Below are 21820 nucleotides of genomic sequence, written 5' to 3'. Positions count from 1 at the left end.
GGTCCTTGTGGATCTAAAATTGTAATTTCAAAAAACAAGACTCTTTCAAGTTATAGAATAAAGGATAAAAGCTTGGTCCATATTAAGAAACTGCTTTCTCCAGAATACAACCTAGAAAATCCAGTATATCCAACGAGTATCTGTAATAGATGCCGGATTTTACTTTCACAAGCTGATAAAGGTTAGTGTTTATTTATGTTAGACTAGAAAACCTTTACATCTTATTTCTGATACTTTTGGTTTTAAAAATGAAGCTTTTTTATAATTAGGGTTAGTCTGTTCCATAGCGGATAGCTCTTATCATTAATTTTGATATGTTATAATTGTCCTAACCATTTCATATCTGGCATGGCAATTCCTTTATTAGTAAAGTACGTCTAAGAAAGCATAGCAACTGTATAATTGTTAACAGAATGTCCGTACGTCCATTTAAAACATGTTAATTTTACGTTTTTAACAAAAATTTAATGTTATATATTCATCTCATTTTTGGAATATCGATTCCTACTACAACAAGGTACAATGTTAAAAGAGAATCATCTCAACAATGTAATGCTAAAAATGTGAGAATGTCATTAAACATTATCCTGTATTTTCTAAGAAATTTACTTACAATTTTGTTTAGACTTATTCATATATACATGCTTATACAGTTATGACAATTGTTAATGTTTGTTGGTTTTACTATTTTAGATATTCGCTTTTATGGATATTGTCAACTTGTTTTACAATAATACAATTTAAAAAATGCAGATTTACTCCAAAGGTTCTTTATATAGGTTTATCCCTATCATTTATCCAATAGTAATATTTCTTGTTTGAATATCTTTGCATATACTGGTCTGCAGGGAAGCTTTACAAATGTGGTTTTATTTTATTTTTCTGACCTCCAGCGCCCATAATGCTGCTTGGGGGGGAACAACTATTACTATACAAAGTATTAAAATTTAAAATATTTATATATTTTTCAGGATTAAAGCCTATCAACTTTTCAATCCCAAACTATGACCAAATTCAGCTTCTAAAAGAGACAAGAAAATCAAATACAGATAAAGATTGCAATTGTTATATTTGTCAAACTGGTAGATCTAAATGTCATTCAAAGTTAGAAAGAGGATCAACTAAGCTTTCAGCATCAATTACAATACAAAACGGTTTGTTGGCAGCTAGTAAACCAAAAGTCCCCAAAGTCAAAAGCAATAACAAAGTTACCTCAAATACAATAAAGATTTGTGCTCACTGTAAAAACAAGGTTAGTGTAGGAATAAACCATCCCTGTAATAAATCTGAAAATGTGGCTAATGTACTAAAAATTATTGATACTCTTCCAAAAAAGCAACAAGACCAGATTATTTATTCCAAGCTTAAAGACTCAATTGGCAATAGATCAGGGGAGACTGCACTAACAACTAGAGGTTCCAAAGCCACGGTCACTTTAAACCCACCTGAAGAAAAGAAACCTTTCTACTCCAAAGAATGTCTGGATAATTTCCAAGAACATACAGGTACTTCATCAAATTTTATGAAGAAAATGACAAATTTCATAAGAGTAGGGGCTGGTAAAAAAGCCATACCTAGCCATTACAGAGACCATGCCTCTAAAAGAGCCAAACAATTAAAAGATATTTACCATACTTCTAGTACTATTATGGATATAGGTGAAGGAGAAAAAGGCAACAGGCCTATTATATAGGCAGATTGTCAGGAAGTCCTGAATGCTGTAGAGGATGCCAGAGGATACACTGGAATTACAAAGATAAACATTATGGCAGATGGTGGACAGGGCTTCCTGAAAATCTGTGGTATATTCCTACCAGAAAACTATCATCCTGAACTAGACAGAGTTGTTACCAGTGAGGAAAAAGAAGCTATGGAAGTTGATGACAATGAGCACATCAAAAAAAGAACTCTCTATAAAGATGGTGGAACAGCTTCCAAAGCAGGAAAATTAACAGGTGTGAATAGAATGATAATGTTTTGTATTGTTCCTGACGTTGCAGAAACTTATGACAACATGAAAATTTTGTTTGATTTGATTAAAATCAACAATATTCCTTTCAAATTCATTGCTGATTACAAATTGATTTTAATAGTCAATGGAATGCAGACAGCATCTTCCACCTGGCCTAGCCCTTACTGTTATGTTAAACTTAAAACCCTCAGAAAGACAGTTGATGAAAACAATGAAGATGAGTCTGTGGAGAGTGAGGGAGAAGTTGATAATACAGAATCAGACAAGCTTTGCAATGGACAGAGGACCTATGGTGATCTGAGGCGAAGCTATGACAAGTAAGATCTAATTATGATAAGTGTGTATTAATTGTGTAATGCACTGCAATAATATAACTTATAAGATTAGGAAGCTGGCCATAATTTTGTTATCCACTTGCTTTGTACACCAATTTCTTAAATTGCAAAGCTTTTCTATAATTAGAGTTTGTACATCACTTTAAAAAAGTGTTGAGAGGCAAGGTATAATTTTAATTATTTTTTAGATTTCTAAGTCTTGGAGGGGACAGAAAGAAGCATGGCAAACTTGCTGAAAGTGTTGTAAATCCTTCCCTATTTGATGAAGCCGATGATGTTGCTGTTATAGACAAATGTCCTGCCCCTGAGCTTCATATGCAACAAGGTTTTACAAACCATTTATTCTTTAAAGGGCTAGTTCCTATCGTAGGCAGAGAAAGAGCTCTGAATTGGCCCCTAAAATTAAAAGCTATTCCCAAAAGTTACCATGGGGATGTGTTTGAGGGCAATGCATGCAGGAAGATGCTTAAGAACCCTGATTTAATCAACGATCCTGATGTTCTGGGAGAAATTAGTCCTCTTGCTGTACAGCCTATAATAATGGCCTTCAAGGGTATGAACAAAGTAGTTAATGATTGTTTTTCTACTGGTAAAGTTTCAAAATCTCTAACTGACGATGTTATAGAACTAAACAGGCTTTACAAGGGAACTGAACTTAACGAAACTCTAAAGATTCATGTTGTCCTACATCACCTAGAGCAATGTTTAAGTCACATAACAGACAACAGAGGTCTTGGGATGGTATCCGAGCAGGCAGGAGAATCAATCCATAGAGTATTCCTGACCTACTGGAACAGGTATAAAATCAATGTTGTATCAGATCCTTCCTACCCTGAGAGACTGCATAGAGCTGTGGTAGAGTTCTCATCAAGACATGTGTAAATTAATCAGACTTCAATTATATCCAAAGAAATTATGTTATATGTAATTTCTGTACAACTTAATATTCTAGTTATCATCTAACCTAATAATCTTTCATGGTTACCCAGTGACAATTGACAAAAATGACACACTATATGTGAAATACAATGACCTAAAATTATAAGTTATATGTAAAAACAGTAAAGCTATTAAATGTATAATGAACTATTCAGTTGTTAACTATTTAATAATAGTCCTTTGATATATTAAATCAAACGCATAATTTCATCAACAATCTATTGTTTATGTGTTTGATAACTTAATGTTTAATACTATTGGGCATTTTTTTCTTAGAAAATTTACGTGTAATGTTTCTAATTGTTTCTATATAAAAAGCATGTTATGTAATTGATATATTGAATCAAATGCATAATTTCGTCAACAACCTATTGTTTATGTTGTTGATAACTTAATGTTTATTACTATTGGGCATTTTTTTCTTAGAAAATTTAAGTGTAATGTTTCTAATTGTTTCTATTTGAAAAAGCATGTAATGTAAGTCAATTGTGTCAATATTTTTTAGTTAAATAATATGTTAATTTTTTATTACTGTTTTTTCTTTCTAAGTTTAAGATTTGAAGGCAATTTGAAGGAAAAAGCATTAATTAAAGCCAGAAGGTACCAACGTCGACTATTTTATCTGTTATAATTAATCTACAAAAAAAGGGTTTAAAAGAACTACTGCTTTCATGTGTTAAAGGTAATATTCAGCATCTAAATTTTACATCAAATGCTATTTTAAAGTCAAACCATCACACATTTTTAGTTCAGATCTTTGAAACACTACAGACCTGAAGAAGGATCAGATACAATTTAGGTAAAACCAGTTTTGTTTTTGCAAATGTGTCTATTTTTAGGATCCATTGACCGCTTGTTGCGTGTCGGTTTTAAATCCGCTAAACTGTTGAGGAAAAGTGTGCAGGAATCTGAGGGGATTAGAAAATGGACTTTGCATTGATGTACATCACCAAAAATTATAAATAAAAATCTATACAATATAAAACATTGGTTGAAAAGATTGGGCACTACAAGTTCGGACCCTACCAATCACAATTTAATTTTTTTAACCTACGAGTAAAAAAACTTATTAATAAAACTTTGAGGAACCCGGTATTAGTGTCGGACTGATTATAACAAAAAAAATTAGCCAATGAGAGGCTACTATGAATTTTACCATTGGTCAATAATGTCCTCTCATTGGCAAATTTTTTTTGTTACGTCATAATCAGTCCGACACTAATACCGGGTTCAACTTTGAGTCTTGTGTCATTAATTATCAAATGTCCTTAACAGTGCAGTGGTCCTTTTTTGGGATAGTATCGACTTTAAAATGGATTTATAATTACTTGGATATTACATCAGATTTTCATGTTCTATTAAAAAGTGAACTATTCGGCGGGCTAAAATTTATATCTCCCCCATTCCTCTTCTTTATCCCTTCCCTTCCATCCCGACCAACAAGGGAACTTTGATGATAAACAAAAATACCCCTCATTAGATTACAATTTAAGTTTAAAATGTCTGGACACTTAACTTTATTGTGTTTTAAATTGTCACATAATCTTTAAGCAACGATCACAGAGTTGATAAATACATTTTATACCCAAAGTTTTTAAGCTAATATAATTTACAGTCCAATGTCCACTCCCTCCGTGACTCTGCTAGTTCAATAAGCTTAGTACTCAGATTTCATACATTTTCAACCCCCCCCCCCATAAAATGGGGTTAAAATCATATCGATCCAAAGAAACAATAAGTTATAAAGACATCCTGTTACTTTTTTTTACAAGAAATACTGGTTAACTTCAAGCGTAGTTTGTAGTACCTTTAGAATTGAAAACAAAACCATATGTTTAAAACTATGTTAATACTACAACTCCCTGTCTAAGTTATGATCAAAATGTTGAGGGTTGGTCAGGGATCTTAAGGGATAAGACAATGGACAATAAATAATATCCCAAGGACGTCCAAGGGGGGGGGGGGGAAAGGTTGATTACCCCCCCCCCCCCACTCAAAAAATAACCTCCCATTAAAAAAAATTTACCCTTCCCCCCCCCCCAAAAAAAATAAGCTTGGATGCCCCTGGTACATCCCCAGTAATGATAAACAAAATTACCCCATATGTAGATTAAGATTATTGGTTGAAAAGTGTGGACACTGATAGTCTTAAACCAACCAATGAAAATACAATAAAAGTACCCAAAGTTTTGCGCCAACCAATAAAATAAAGTAATTCTAAAACTTTGGGTACCAATTTAATTTACAGTCTAATACACCCTCCTCCCTGGGGATATTAAAGAATTTCTGTTATGATCTTTATGTAAGAATGTTAAAAAATATTGAGAGGGTTTTACCTATTAGAAGCTAACCTGTAAAGTTCAGCTAGATCAAAACAGAGGCACACATTCAACGGCAAAATTTGTGCCGTGTTGTTATTTTTTTTTTTTTTTGGGTCAGTAGCTTAAAAAATATCTGAACTAGTATCCTATTATATATGGGTTTTTTTTCTAAATACTTATACTCTTCTAATATTTATTTAAGTCTCGTTGTAAGTAAAAGATCCCTCCCCTCCCCCTATTATGATGTATGATATATGATGAATGATCATCGGTCAACTTTTGCTAAAAGAGATGGGGGGGGGGGGGGGGGGAGTTCAGTATAGGTCAAGTGAAAGTTAAATCTTAAAGGGTATTATTTCCTTCCATCCAAAGTTGCAAGTCAAATATGAATATGAAGGGGGGGGGGGGTGAGGAATATTTTAAAGGTTTAATTATATCAACAAGGATCACAACATCCATAAAAGCGAAATGGTAGTACAATCAAACATTAACATAAGCATAAATGTATAAGTATAATCAAAATTATAAGTAAGTATTATATAGTTGCAACGCTTTCTAAATCTATACAATACTAACATTAAATTAATGATGCACAGACAATACTAACATTTAATTAATGATGCACAGACCGACGCATCAAGTCTCAAGAACCAACACAAATTATAGAAAAAACCTCGCTTAGCTTAGACATACGTTTATTAAACTTTAACAGTATATAGTCCTCCCCCTCCCCTTTATGATAGGAAGTTGGTCATGAATATGATGTTTACAAATGAGCAATTTTTTTATAAGTTACAATACACAAATTGTCAAAATCCATAAAAGCGAAACAATTTAAAATGCATGATAATTTTGATTATTTCATTTAATTTAAGCATTCTTATAATTGTACATTCTATATCCTAGAAAGCGGTTTATATTAATTGTAAGTATGACTGAGTCTCTGAGAATTTGAATGTTTATTATTTTTTGGTTAGATTTATACTAAAATTTGTTCAACATGATTTTTAATATTAAATGCGCTGTTAACTCTATATTTGTTTGTCTGACTTTATATTCACTGAGCTTCGCCTTTAAGGGTGTTATCATACTTGTTTAGTTACATTCAGAGCGGAACCAAAGCTACTCCATTTTAAACATTTTGATTTTTTGAATTTTTAGTTACAAAGCTACTCTGTAATATGTTATTTGACAAGGATGACAACATACATAAAAGCAAAGCTCCAAAACGAACATTAACACATTTAGAGTTGCAAATAACAACTTTGGAGACTTTTTTTCTTTAATTTTGATTGGTTGGTTTATTAAGCATGAAATGCTGCCAAAATGAAAATAAAAAAACAAGCGAAATTAGCAATAAGAACTAAAGCTTAACTATCTTGATAATCTTGCTACGAGCTTGCGTGATGATAGAAAAAAAATCTATTCACCAAACCTTATTATTCCAAGTCATAAAATCCTGGTGAAGCCATAAAACCTTATTCGTTTAATAATATTTTCCGTAATTTTTATGATTTTCTGACCATGTTTGATTGTAAAGATATGTGAACATATGTAGTATCTTACAAATACATCCCAAATCTAGCATAAGTTGACCCATTATATCCGTATGAAAATATCAACAAATGTGCGAAGTCTCAATTTCCTGTCGTTCGAATTTATTGGGGAATTTGTATATTTTTAGGGTTTTTTTAGTATTTTGAAAATATTGAAAACAGTAACATTTCTCTACGAAATCACCCATCGTTTAAGATTTTGAGTATATTTTGAAAAATACTATAAACTAAAACTATGATTGAAAAAAAGGATGGGGGGTTATTGTTACTCAACAGTCCCTTTGTGTGAAAGTTCCAACAAAAGAGATAATTTTATAGTGCAAAATTTTTAGTTATCTTTGATACAGTACAGTTTTGACTTCAGTGAGTAAAGAAACAATAATGTTTATCTTTTATTTCAAATAATTTAATCATCTTTAGTGAATTAATATTTGTACAAAGCTACTCTATAAGTGACTAAGTTCCTGGGAGGGAGGGGACATTAGACCTCCAAAGTTCTTATATTTTATGACTCTTAACTTAAGTACTTTTGTTAAATTTTGATTCGTTACCAAACTATAAGTGTCCAAACTTTAAAACAAAAATTTTGGTTCAACTGCAGTTCACGGTAACGAATATTTCCAAAAATCTATGAATTTTAAAGGATGCTAGCTGCCAAACGGCTGAACGTACAGATCATTCTCGCACACCATTTTAAGCAGCATAAGATGGCCTACAAATGATCTTAAATAGCCATAAATCAATAATGCACAATTATCTCGCAGTGCAAAGAAATGCGCGAAAAAAGACCTATTTTAGGCGTTTTTCTTCAGTGAAGCTTTCCTTGAGCATCATTGGATCTTGGCTATTTCAGATTATTTGTAGGCCTTCTTATGCCACTTAAGAAAGTGTGCGGGCATGATCTGTACGTTCAGCCGTTTGGCAGCTAGAAGCCTTTACAATGAATAGATTCTTGAATATTCGTTACCAGGAATATTTTACCGTGAACTGCAGTTGATCCAAAATTTTTATTTATAGGAGAAGCAATTATATTTATCATTGTTGGGGATGAATTGTATATCGATATATATTGGCCATTGTCTTATCCCTAGCAGTCCATGCAATCAAACATGGCTAGCTAAGTGAAAACTAAAAATGTGTAGTTGAACATATTTTAGGAAAATGAAGACAATAAAAAAGTTTTGGAAATTGATATTGGCAATTTTGTTGCTAATTGCCTTTTTACCTCTTCCTTTGACAATAGGTAATATGTATAGTTAAAACACAATTATGACAACATTTTTAAAAGCAATTTTGTAGTTTTTTTTTATCGCATCCTGTTATAAAACACAGTTAGTAAAATTTTAGAATTTAAGATCAATTCCAGTTTTTGTGGCCCCGAGAGACCAAAGGTCTTGGTCAACAAAATTTTTAAAAAATTGTCTATAATACAATATGTTATATATTTTTTTAGTATTGCTCAGAACAGGTTCTAATCCTGTTAATAATAACCATTTTTGAAGTCATACTGAGTAAAAACATCTGAAGTTAATAAACAAAATTTAATTTTTATTTCCACAAATCTAATGACCAGGGGCTGCTATTCAGCCAATTAATTCCATTTGAAATTTCTGATAATAAGAGTTGGCGCAAAACTTGTTTTATGTAATTGAAGGGAAGTGGGTAAGAAAGGGGAGGGGGGATTTTCTCATAGAATTGTTTGTAAGAAACACATTCCATTTTCAATGATGATGACAAATATCCAAATGTAGGAGAGAGCTTACCCTAAAATGCCCACCACTCCTTAGTTTTGCAATAAATTGAAAATAATGGAATGAAGCTTTATAGTGCAGAAATCAAATTCTGCTTACATTGGACAAACTCTATCTTATTATAGGTACTAAGGAAGCAAGTGCTGGTTATGTTGTGCTGTTGATGGGTAGTTTCTGGGGACTTGAACTTTTGCCCATGGCAGGGATGATAATCATTATAGTTGACAATTTATTTAATCCATGTAAACCTAGGAGGGAAAGACCATTGGCTAGATAATTCTAAAGTTTTATAAATCTTTCATTTCTTGGCTTAGATTACTGGAGTTATATTTAAATCTTGATTGGGTTATACACACTCTAAGAGTCCAAACATTTCCTTAATAAATTTAGTTTACAAATTTAGTTTATCATAAACAGGGATTGACAACATATTGTTGTTTATTGGCTGATCTGTTAGGACAGTGTTTGTTTTATTTAAAAAATGGTGTATATGGATTAACCCTTATCCCTCATCTTTGGAATTTAATCTTATTTGTGAATTGACAAGCCCTAACCCCAAAGAGTTCAAAAGATTCCTATAACATTACCCATAATTTTTAATGATATTTATGTAATCAAATAATTTAGTATAACTCAACTTGATTATCATAGGAACAGCCCTTCTACCAATCATATTCTTTCCACTAATGGATATACTTTCGGTAATATAAAAAATGTTTTTCTTATATTCATTCGAATCCGGTGGATTAATCTTAAGATTAATACCATTTTATAGCCTGTGCCTTCGGCACCTCAGGGATAAAAAAACTAGTTTTAATCATATAATTGTACATTTTATAACCGCGGAAAGCTGTTTTAAGTCCCCAATAAACTTTTGGGGGGATTAAAATATTAATTTTTACTGTTGCCGTGATCATTTTGACTGAAGCAAAAGGTCTTTTTTTTATTTGGGTAAAATTCGTAGCTTTTAGAGTGTTTTGCTTCATAAATATTGTATTCTGGTATAAAGTAAAATTAGGCCTTATGATTTTACAATAAAAATTCACTAAAAAGTTAATTCTTTATAATATATCAACGAATTAACATTAACATGTTTGTGTTCTCTCACTTATTTTAAAAACATAAAAAATGGCTGTAAAGGGTTAAATGACAACAAATGTTTATGCAATACAACAAATTTATTTTTGTCACATATACAAATGTGTTATAAAATAAGATTATTCAAACTTATCTTTTAAAATAATTTTAAAAAGTATGTATCTTTTATGTGTATGGTTTTCATTCTTTTCATTTTAATTAAATAAAAAATATTTAACTACATTAGAAACACTCTTTTTTTTGAATTGTAAAGAATTATATAAAACAAGACTTCTTATTGGTTAGATTTCAGAATTATTTGTTTTATTGTAAATGTTAGATTTTTCAATGAAATTAATTGTTTTGGAAAAAAAAATTATTTCCAATGAACAGAGTAATGTTTTTTTATTGTATCTATAATACAAAGTAGCTTGATGTCTGTCCGTCTGTCTGTCTGTCACTTAAGATCTTGGTAACCACTGAACAGATCGGATTCTACTCTTCAGGGAATATACCTACTGGTCCTCTGGTGGTTTTAAGCTATTTTCTTGGGAGGTGGGACACCCCAACCCCCCCAAAAATGAAAAAATCCCCACTTCCAAAATTTTTTATTTTTTTTTAAACAAAAACCAGTAATTTGGGTGGGGGAAACCCACTGCAACCTGGGGCGAAGCCCTCATGAATCCCCCCCCCCCAAAAAAAAATCTAAATATTTTTTTAATTTTAATTTTTGTGTATGAGAACAACAACCTAGGTCTAATTTTTACGAATTGAAATTTTTTTGTATACGGCAAACAACCTGGGTGTAATGTGTACAAATTAAAATTTTTGTGCATAAAGCGCACAACCTGGGTTTAATTTTATCAAAGTAATTAAACAAAGAATATTTTTTTGAATAATTCTATTAAGGAGGGTTGACTTCCCAAAACTATAAAGGGCGAAGCCCCTAGAGGCTAGAGGCGAAGCCGCTAGTATCAATATAAAGTGAATTATATAAAAATGTTCTGTAAGCCACAATATTACCCGAAGTAAAAAAAGAGCTTTTGCTTCGGTCAAAATGATTTCAGCAACACTAAAAATTAATTTTCAAATCCCCCCAAAAAAGTTTATTGGGGACTTAATTCAAATTTGGGCTCTGCAGTCTGATTCTATAGGTGTCCTAGTATATTTTTGACCCCCCATTCAAAAATAGGTTAAAAACAGTTTAAGTCACTTATAGGACTAAAATCTCCAAACAATACATAACCTAATATTACACTATGCACATTGAAAAGCGATTTAGACCTTCATTTGGGCCATACTAACGTGGAGATTGAGTTAGCCTTCCACCTCATGCAGCTGCTGCTGTTTGTTTGTTCAGTTCTGGCAGATTGTCCAAGTCAAAATGTTAGGCACTATGCCCCACATGTTGATCAACCAGCAGCCAGGGGATGTTGGCCAGGATCAAGTGATGTCCAGGAACACCAATAGATATATCCTTTGAGGAAGTTTGTGAGTTAGAAGTTAGGCATTAAATTATAATGGGGCAAGTATCGCAGACAGCAAGCACCACTAAAACAGAGATGTATGAAGACTGACACTAAGTAGAGTTTAAGCTCCAATTGCAATGGTTATGAAAAGCTGGTTATAAACTTAATAAAAAGAGTCCAGAAGAAAGTAGTATTTGTACATTTGTCAAAGATCACAGAACCTGCCATGCCATGATTAGATCAAAATTAAGAATCCTGTTTACAGATGTGTAGAATTATGGTATTTACTTTTTTAACCCACTTAGAATTTACGACAAATTGTTTAGGCATAGTTCTCTTCCATACATTAAATTAAACATGTATTTTTTATACACAATATTGCATATTTAAAGTTGTCAATAAGTCTTTATGAAATAACAAATCGAATTTCTCAGGGCAAACTTATAAATTGTAGCTAACTAAAAATCGCCAGTAAGGTTATAACCATCATAGGACATGGAACAAATAATTCAGATCAGAAGTGACAATTATTACTTCTTTGATAAGTTTATAAGGGCTTTTTTGTTGTTGATTGAAGTGAGATTGTTATGTTTTATATATATATACCATATTTAGAATTAGCAGATAAAGAAATAGCCCAAGATAATAGAGTACCCCTGCAGACCTCCAGCTCCCCCCAGTAGTCCAGCAACACACTAGCGACCCCTAGCCAAGGTCCATGTCCAAGGATAGGTGTTCACATATGTTCAGTAGAAGCTTGCCTGATGAGGTACTGCACATAGACGTCCAAGGGTGAATTTGGGGGTGCCGTAGGCACCCCCAAAATTTTGGATTTTCAAATTTTACCCCCCCCCCCCAAATAAAAAAGCTTCCCTCTATGATATAAAGATTACACCCCCCCAAAACTTTCATTTTAAAATTTTTACCCCCCCCCCCCCAATGAAAAAGCTTGGACGCCCCTGGTACTGCAGAATAAAAATATGCATTTTATATTGTTTTTTTGTTTCTTTATTTAATTTCTTTTATGTCTTTCAATTGAATATTCATCATTAATGAAACCACAAGATGTACCTCACTCCTAAAAACTTTTGAGAAATCAAAGAGCACTATAGATTATAGCATTTTGTCATGTTCTAAAGAACAAGAAACCTTCCTCTACAATTAATACTATCCATAATTGGTTTTAAGTGTTCCAAAGTGGAAACTTTTATCAGTTAAAAATCCCATCTTGTTTAAATATTGTGGACCAATATAAGCTATAACAGATATGATAAATGCTCAAGGTAATAATGCTGATCACTTAAAAGAGAAAAAGAAGAAAGATTAAGCAATAGACGTAATGTTTGAAGACTGTCTAGCTAATAACTGTGTAAACCAATGCCTGCCGTAACTAATAGGCAGAGAATTATAATTGACAAAAGTGCTATGATTACAGGCAAGCTCAAAGAAATGTAAAGATAAAAGTGTGCCTATGCTTGTGCTGCTGATAATAAGAAGAAGGAAACAAGAAAACGAACAATTAAAGTTGTATACATGTGCCATAATTGTGATGCAATGATGTCATCAATCTGCTCATTGGCAAGACACATATATCTCAGGTCTGCCAGAAACTAAGAAAAAGGAATATTCACTGTTAATTGCCAACAATGCAACAAGCTGTTTAGCATAAGAAGTGGCTATACGTACCACCAAGACATAGCAAATATTCCCAAAGAATAGGCCAACAGTAAATACTACCTTCAAATCCTCATGCTTACAATATATTTTTTTGCAAATAGTTAATGTGTAATTCTGTTTTATTTACAGTTCCAACAAATAATGTATATATTTATTATCAGAAGAATATTGTTTTAAATAAAAACCTAATTTAAAGACTAAATATTTGTGGATCTAAGCCACCATTTCCAATTTTTGTCATCCATCAGCAAATACAGCCAATGTTATTAAAGGACGCCTGCAAGAAATAACACGCTTTAACTGCTAAAAGACTGCCACAAGAAGACCCAATACCCCAAGTTATAAGCCTTCAGCTTCAATAACAAAAAAGTTCTAGGCATTTCAAAATAGCATTTTATGTACAATGGAATTTTTGAAAGATTTCCAATGCTCATAAAAGAAAAAACAATATTAAATTACGTTGCCTAGACATAAAATTATAACCTTATCGTTGTCAGAAACTTAGATTGCCTGTAACTGATTACATTTTTACAATAAAAACACCACATTTCATAGTCAAAATCTATGAAAAAAATTCGATTTAAATTGCATTTTTAAACGAAAATCATAGCGGAAACAAAGGGGTAAACTAATACAAGCTTAGCTGTGATTGGTTGTTAAGCCGATTCAGCCTTCTGATTGGCTACGGTACAACGCAAGTAAAACTTAATTTTTTAAAATTATTTTGACTATAAAAATGGGTATTTTTATTGTAAAAATATAATTAGTTACTAAAACCTAAATTTATGACAAAAATAAGCTTATAATTTTGTTTCTAGGCCACGTAGTTTAATTTTAAAGTTTTCAACATGAGCATTGCAATTCTTTCAAAATTTCCATTGTACATAAAATGTCATTTTAAAATGCCTAGAACTTTTTTGTTATAGAAGCTGAAGGCTTCAAATTTGGGGTATTTGGTCTACTTGTGGCAGTCTTTCAGCAGTTAAAGCGTGGTATTTCTTGCAGGCTTCCTTTAATGAATCTATTTACTTAGACAGATGCAGTTTGCAGGGTCTACTTCAAGGGAACTGTCATGATGTTCTTTGGAAGTCTCATAATTGCTGTCAGCTTTGAACAGTCAAATTTACATAAGTAATTTTATATTATATTATAGACTTTTTGATTGGAGGGGTTAGAACTGCAGTGTTTTAATTAGTCATGCAATTTTTAAATTTGCTACATACTAAATTTTGAATAAAAATTATTTTCTTTCTCTATTTTGCTTTGTAGTGATATTTAGGGTAGCTTTGCTAATAAAAACTCATGTTACTAGAGGAAACTTCATCACAAATGTTTTCACAAATCTCCAAAAATCAGAATGTATAAAACAATAAGTAAAGCTCTGCTTAAAAAAACTTATTTTTAAGGAGAATAGCAATGGTAATCTTAGGGATAGTGGGAATATCTCCACGTCTACTCATGTTAGGCTTTATGATACCAACTGCATTTCTGTCAATGTGGATTAGGTATGAATTTGATTTATTATCTGGGATAAAGGGATGGAATAATATCATTAAAGTGATTGTTTGAAGAATTTAACTCGTCTATTACAATTTGTATTAAACCCTTCCCAATAGGACACGATTCAATAACATTCTATTAAAAGACAAATTCAATTTAATCTTCCCCTTTCTCTTGATATGTTGGAAATATATTATCCAGGTAAGTAATGTAATAAATATTAGCATTGTTTGTTTTCTTTTCTTAACATGTAATCCTGAGTATGTAAAACTTCATTAGAGTGATAATTGTAAGATATCCATTAATTTTAAACAATTATTACATATTTCTTTCAGTAACACAGCAACAACTGCAATGATGATACCAATTCTAAAGGTAAAACTTTTTAGCTTACACAAAATTATAGAATTATAGCTAATTTCTATTTAAGTCTGTGTTAATTGAAATGGGGGCAGATAAGAAATCCAGGTTATTTTAAATTCAAACCTAAATAAGTTATTCTGGTATTATCATAGTATTTTGTTTTTATTTGTCATAATGTAACTTTAACAGAAATCATCCAGCAAAGTTTGAAATTCATTTGACAATTCTCCCATGCCTTAAAAAATAAACAAAGATTTCTATAATGACACACAGACAAACAAATGTACTGTCAAACACGTAAACGGCTTTCCGCGGATATAGAATGTACAATTATAAGATTAAAACTAGTTTTTTTAGCCCCGAGATGCTGAAGGCACGGGCTAAAAAAACTAGTTTTAATCTTATGATTGTACATTTTTATATTCGTAGAAAGCTGGATATAATACGATGCTAGACATAGTTTTTTCGTATGGATGAGAACCGGTTCCTATCCACCGGATTCGAATGAATACGAGAAAAATCATGCTAAATTAAAAGTCGTCCAGTGAAAGAAACATATTTCTCGTATTCATTCGAAGCCGGTAGATAAGAACCAGTTCTCATCCATACGAAAAAACTATGTCTAGCATCTTATTATATCCACCTTTCTACGAATATAGAAATGTACAATCATAAGATTAAAACCAGTTTTAATTCTATAATTGTACATTCTATATCCGCAGAAAGCTGTTTATAATACAATGTGAGAAATAACTATTCTCGTATTTATGCAAAAACAATAGATATCTGGTGGATAAGAACCAGTTTTTCATCCATAGGAAAAAATTATGTCTAACATCATATTATATCCAGCTTTATACAAATATAAGAATGTACAAGAATAAGAATTAAAACACTTTTTTTAGCCTTAAAATGCCAAAGGAAAGCTGTTTATAATACAATGCAAGAAATAACTATTATTATATTGTTAGATTATATTTCTTAATATTTCATCCTCACAGTATAATGATGTTTCTGTCTTTGGCATATGCAGCAAACTGTGGAGGATCAGGATCTCTTATTGGCTCTGGAACTATTCTAAGTATGTTATAATGTCTTTTACTAGCACCATGTGTTGTATATTTTAGAAAATATATTTGCAAACCTTTGTAATAATTAAATGTATTTAGTTTTATATGAGACTCTTAAAGTTTGTGGAGATGAACAACCAATAAGGTAAATTCAATGATGAAAGAACTTTAACTCTTAGCCAACTCTAATTTTATTCTGAATTCTTAGATTTTTATCTTGGATGTACTTTGCAGTTCCTTTGCTTTTGATAAATCTAATTATCACTTGGTTATGGTTACAGGTTATTTTGTTTTTGAGTAAAATAGTATAAATTTGTATTGTATTATCATAGAAGAATGCATATTTAGATTTTATTTATTGGTCTTCCATCAAAGAATAAAGCTATTTCACAAGAGAGTAAAGATAATGTAACAGCAATGCTGAAAGTAAAGGTATGCTAAAACAATATGCTTAATTCAGCTAATCCATACGATGAAATAATTTCATATGAATTTGAAATTTAGCTAAAGGAGCTGGGACCATTATCAAGATATGAAATCATTGTATTGTGTTCATTTGTTATGGCTTTGGGATTATGGTTTTTCAGGTAAATAACTAAACATAATACAGGAATAAGGTGAGCAGATAAAAAGAATTTCAAATGAAAAGAAGTGTTGCCCCCCAACTACAGCTGAAAATCATGTATAGGTTGCATGATCTTTTTAAAAAATTAATTTAGTTGTTGGTATAAGCGGGACATAATCTGTAATAAAAGAATTAAAGGTTACATTCTATTATTTAAAGTAGTAAGGTTGTTTTGTTTGCAGCTTGGGATGGCACAAACTTCTGAATTAACTGGGTTCACCATTTTAGGGAAGTATCAAATAGGTCTTGAGATAGTTTAAGGTTATATAAATTGATATCCTTCCAAACCCTTTTAAATACAAGCTCCTAATTGCCTAGAGTACAGCTACTATTCTAAAATATGTTCTAGTATAATATTATGCAGGTCTAGTGCCTTTATAATTACCATGATATAATTCTTAATTATCTATCAGGGATCCTGATTTCATGGAAGGATGGAAAACAATAAGGTAGGAATTTTAGTGCTTTAAAAACCTTAGTTTCATCTTATTCATACCAATCCTAAACACACTTAGGTCCATTTAATAGTATCGTCAATATAAAATTTGCATTCAATTTGTTTAAAGCTCTGTCATATCCTTCTTAAATTTACACTTCAGTTGAATAATCTAAAGAACTTCAATTAATCAAAATCTTTCATTTATCACAGTAATGTGGAAATTGATGATGCTACTCCAGCAATAATTATCTGTGTCCTACTCTTAGGTATACTTCATTCTTGAAACATTGAAATTATTATCAAATAAAGCTTATCCACATTAAATGTAGTTTTGTTATCCTGTGGCTTGGATAGTTTAATCATGATTGTTAGTATCTTTATATTAACTTCTAACTTAAATATTGAATGATTAATTGTGCAAAAGATTCAAATTGAATTATTAGATTTATAAAATTCTGGATTTAATGTCACTTCAAGTTTGTTTTTGTTTGTTTGTCTGATGTGTTGAGCTTTGCTTGAATTAGTATTGTCATCCTTAATACAAAAAAATGTTGAAATAATTCTTGTTAAGCTGTTCCATTGTCTTCTGGAGAGCCATTTTTACCTTGGAAGGTAATTTCAAAAGTTGGTTAGGAATTAATAGCTGTAAACAGTGTAGATTGCATAAAATATCTGCTTGAAGACTGGAAATATTTATTAGATTCTAGACTGCATAGCTACTGTAGAGTGTAGACTACACAGAAACTACAGAGTCTAGACAGCATTGAAATTGTAGATAAAAGACCAATGTGAGATTGTTGAGTAAGAGATATAAGTTTTCCGGAATTTTAATGTAGGGAGGAGATTTGAAATCTGCATCAAATTTTAAGGATTTTTTTATAAAATTCGTTTTTTGTATAATTCTTTATCTAAAAGCGGAAATACATTTTAAGTTAATTAATTTTGACCAATAGGATAGTTCAATAGTTGGATTTTAAACTACCTGCGCTTTAATTGGTTGAATGATGTACGACATCCAATCAGAGCGCAGATTTTTTAAATCCACCAATCACGGATGCCAAAATTAATTAACTTAATTTGTATTTCCGCTTTTAGATAAAGAATTATACAAAAAATGAATTTTATAAAAAAACCTTAAAATTTGATGCAGATTTCAAATCTACTCCCTACATTAAAATTCCGGAAAACTTATATCTCTTATTGTTGAGTCAAGAATGATCCTTGACTGCAAATAGACTATAGAGTCAAAACTACACAAAGACAATATAATCTAGACTGCAAAAAATAATTTCACTGTCTGTGTAGTTATTATTGAGTCTCTTCCAGATAGATTAATAATCTTTTAGTTACAAATCAATAGTAAAAAATTTGAAGAATAGATAATTTCCAAATTTTACTAAAATTCTTGGTAACTGCTGAAAAGTAGTTAAAAAATAGAATTCTAAGGTTGTACAAGGAAGGCTAAACTGGAATGTTGTTATAATTGTTGGTGGTGGATTTGCTCTGGCTGAGGGAATGTCAAAGTAAGTTATTTGAAATTCATATGAACACTTCAAGAATATAAAATAAAGAGAGTACTTTAACTCTAACACTTTTTAATACTATTATTTTGTAGAAGTGGATTAAATGATTGGATTGGGGCTAGATTTGAACCACTGAAGGTAAAAAATACCTTTAATTGTGTGAATACATAGTAAATGGACAATATGATTTTGAATATTTTCAGGATTGGAATACATTTCTACTTCTAACAATGATAATGCTTTTCACAATGATAATTACTCAGGTATTGAAGACTAGAAATTTTATAGTTGTAATATAGTAAAGATAGCTGTGTTTAGTGCCCATGAAAATGGGGAAAGCTTTTGGCCTACCCATTCTGTTGACGTCATTGTAGGGGAAAAAGAAAAGGATGGGGAAAAGAAACCCCTTTAAAAAGAGATGGGGTATAGGGTATTAGCTGACGTCAATAGAATAGGTATGCCAAGAGCAGTGACATCTATCCCCATTTTGCTAGGGCACTATAGACAGCTACTTAGTAATATAGTAAAGAGGTCTAAGCTACTACATGTTATTGGTCTTTCTTTATTTCATCACAATTTTTCTTAGACATTCTAGTTTTTGTACTTTTAAAGTTTGATTACTGATTCTATCTTTTATTAGGTAGCTAGTAATTCAGCAACAGCCAGCATCTTATTACCTGTCCTAAGAGATTTGGCCATTTCTTTGAAGGTATCATTTTTTTTCTACAAGATTCTATTGTTATTACATTCAGGGAAGGGTGAGGTTTCATTGAATTATAGATCATACTGGTACCCAAAGTTTAATAAATATGTTCTCTCATTCGTTGGATTACAAATTTTGGAGACTTTTGGTTGGTTTGATTGGTTCGAGCAAACTATCAGTGGCAAAACTAGAATATAAGTGAGATTTTCAGTCAAAGATAATAAATTCAAAGGGTTGGTTGTCTTACTAGCAAACAAACCTACAAATATTAACCTGTAAAATCTTTATAGAAAAGTAATAGGAACTCTGTCTGTCTGTACCAAAGGATCTCGATAACAGCTGAACCAATATGATTATCCTATACAGTGTAGCTTCTCAAAACCCTGGGTTTTTCCTGTCACAAGGGTACTGAAACTTTTTCTTTTTTCATCACAATTGAAAGTTGGTTGACTTCCCCCTCCCCCGCCACCGTAAGGGCCACTAGAGGCTTCTAGAGGTGTAGCCACTAGTCATAAAATAAAAGACAAACTTTTCAGATAAATCCATTGCTGTTGTTAATACCTAATTGCTTGACGTGTACATTTGCTTTTATTCTACCTGTATCTACCCCCTCTAATACACTAGGTAATTATTCATTTGAAGTTTTGGTTGATTTTTTAAATATTGTTTCTCTATCATTAATAGTTATTTATCACATCGTAATATAGACAGTTTTACGCGGATATTAAAACGGAAGGCCCGGACTAACAAAACTATTAAGTTAATTTTTTTAGTATTTATAGAAAATTGTCTGTAATACGATGCTATATATGATTTTTCCGAATAGCTAAGAACCGGTTCCAATCCAGCAGATATAAATCGATTTTGAAGTCATACTGAAAAAGTGCGATTCCAGTTACGTCATATACGTTTCGGGAAAGAAAAAGGGAAGGGGGGAAGAAAATCTCTTCAAAAGAGATGGGAGAAAAGGGAAGAGATTTTATTCCCCCTTCCCTTTTTATATGACGTCACAGGAATCGCACTTTTCAAAAGTGATACAAAATCGGGACAGATTGGGTTGTGTCAACAAAATTTAATCAGTGAAATTTGATTTAGTTTATGAAGCATCTGAAATGACAACATTTGACATGATGAAGGTAGAAATATTAGTAAATTAAAAACTGACATCAATGTTCATTAAAATTACTAAAATCCCATTTCATAAAAGAAAAACAATTTTAGGCTGGGCTCGGCCTTAACATTTTGACTTTGGTCTCTACTTGTAAGTATTAGAAAACTTGATAAGGTCCTAGGACAAACGCAGGAGTCCCAAACGTCGGAGTGGACACTTAACCTAACCTAACCTAGTTTAGACCATCTTATAAGTTTTTTAACTGCCTATCCCCTGCGGGGGGCCTTATTTGTACATTCATATCTTAACCTAACCTTATCTGTATAAACATACTTAATTAAATTAACACTTTTGTGTTTGTCCACTCCGACGTTTGGGACTCCTGCGTTTGTTCTGGAACCCTTAATGATTGGGCGCTGCTACAAAAGATCTACATACATAAGTTCTAATTTACAAAGGTCTAATGCTACAAAAGGTTTAATGCTACAAAAGGTCTTTAGTAGGGTTAGGTCTTTTGTATCATTAGACCTTTTGTAGGATTAGGTCTTTTGTACGATTAGATCTTTTGTAACATTAGACCATTTGTAGCATTAGACCTTTTGTAGGGTTAGATCTTTTGTAGCAACGCCATATATTTGTAAATTTTGAATCTGTTACATATAATATAAGGAAATCAAGAAAATTTTTATGCCTTTCTGGGTCCCTTAACAGATTCAAATAGTTACTTATCGCATCGTATTATAGACAGCTTTCCGTGGATATAAAATTAAAAAACTGTAAGATTAAGATCAGTTTTGTTAGCACTGAATGACCTAAGACCCGGTGTAACAAAACTGGTATTAAATTTTATTTTAATATTCGTGGAAAATTGTCTGTAATTCGATACTATACATGATTTTTCAATAAGGCTGAGAACCAGTTCCAATCCACTGGATATTAATCGGTTTTGAAGCCATACTGGAATAGATTTTCTTTTGTAGTGGGGTATATGTACACTATTGGAGACCTACTCTATGATATCAACACTTTTCCTTCATGGGCTAATAATTGTTCGGTGTGATTAATCTACAACCATTTCTCCCCCAATAGTTACCATGTACTCATGGTAAAATCTTCTAAAGTATATTTTATGGTTTATTGTAATAGATATAAATATGTTTTTTAGTATATAGAAAAGTTAATATACAAGTTTATTTACAAAGTATATTTGCTTTAACTTTTATTTAATGAAATCTTCCAATTTTTAACATGTACAAAACGGCCTGCTTGATTGCTTCAAGATCCATGTCAGATCTATATAGGAAATAAATGTCTATTAACGAGCTCAAGTTTTCCAAGGAATATTTGTTTTAAACTCATAGTGCTCCAATAATCCATAATAAACTCTTA

The 21820-nt window shown here is 31.6% G+C and overlaps 2 protein-coding genes across 2 annotated transcripts; both read left to right on the top strand.

Annotated features, from left to right (window-relative positions):
• Positions 1 to 1315: 1315 nt before the first annotated feature.
• On the top strand, positions 1316 to 3620 carry LOC145334217 (uncharacterized). Its single transcript, XM_080179594.1, has 2 exons — positions 1316 to 2289; positions 2496 to 3620. Exons 1-2 carry the CDS (start codon positions 1766 to 1768, stop codon positions 3187 to 3189), a joined length of 1218 nt encoding a protein of 405 aa, XP_080035720.1. The 5' UTR covers positions 1316 to 1765; the 3' UTR covers positions 3190 to 3620.
• A 5908-nt stretch (positions 3621 to 9528) lies between these two features.
• On the top strand, positions 9529 to 21607 carry LOC145333229 (Na(+)/citrate cotransporter-like). The gene is made up of 21 exons (XM_080178369.1): positions 9529 to 9575; positions 14131 to 14228; positions 14504 to 14602; positions 14933 to 14972; positions 15028 to 15065; positions 15962 to 16041; positions 16130 to 16175; positions 16239 to 16311; positions 16379 to 16462; positions 16535 to 16617; positions 17069 to 17104; positions 17305 to 17360; positions 17666 to 17706; positions 18541 to 18617; positions 18710 to 18755; positions 18821 to 18880; positions 19258 to 19326; positions 19857 to 19944; positions 20416 to 20456; positions 20542 to 20581; positions 21412 to 21607. Exons 1-21 carry the CDS (start codon positions 9561 to 9563, stop codon positions 21489 to 21491), a joined length of 1290 nt encoding a protein of 429 aa, XP_080034495.1. The 5' UTR covers positions 9529 to 9560; the 3' UTR covers positions 21492 to 21607.
• The last annotated feature ends 213 nt before the right edge of the window (positions 21608 to 21820 follow it).

The sequence above is a fragment of the Acartia tonsa genome, chromosome 12 (assembly GCF_053477335.1).
Source record: "Acartia tonsa isolate MP-2025a chromosome 12, ASM5347733v1, whole genome shotgun sequence".
NCBI classification, from domain to species: Eukaryota; Metazoa; Arthropoda; class Copepoda; order Calanoida; family Acartiidae; genus Acartia; species Acartia tonsa.
This window is presented reverse-complemented; position numbering and strand designations above follow the sequence as displayed.

Excerpts from the sequence above, each read along its gene's own strand:
- LOC145333229 (XM_080178369.1), top strand. Across the intron at positions 16,463-16,534 it reads CAGCAATGCTGAAAGTAAAG|CTAAAGGAGCTGGGACCATT; the intron begins GTATGCTAAAAC and ends TTTGAAATTTAG. Across the intron at positions 18,756-18,820 it reads CTAGATTTGAACCACTGAAG|GATTGGAATACATTTCTACT; the intron begins GTAAAAAATACC and ends GAATATTTTCAG.
- LOC145334217 (XM_080179594.1), top strand. The coding sequence starts at position 1,766 with ATGGCAGATGGTGGACAGGGCTTCCTGAAAATCTGTGGTATATTCCTA. Across the intron at positions 2,290-2,495 it reads CTGAGGCGAAGCTATGACAA|ATTTCTAAGTCTTGGAGGGG; the intron begins GTAAGATCTAAT and ends ATTATTTTTTAG.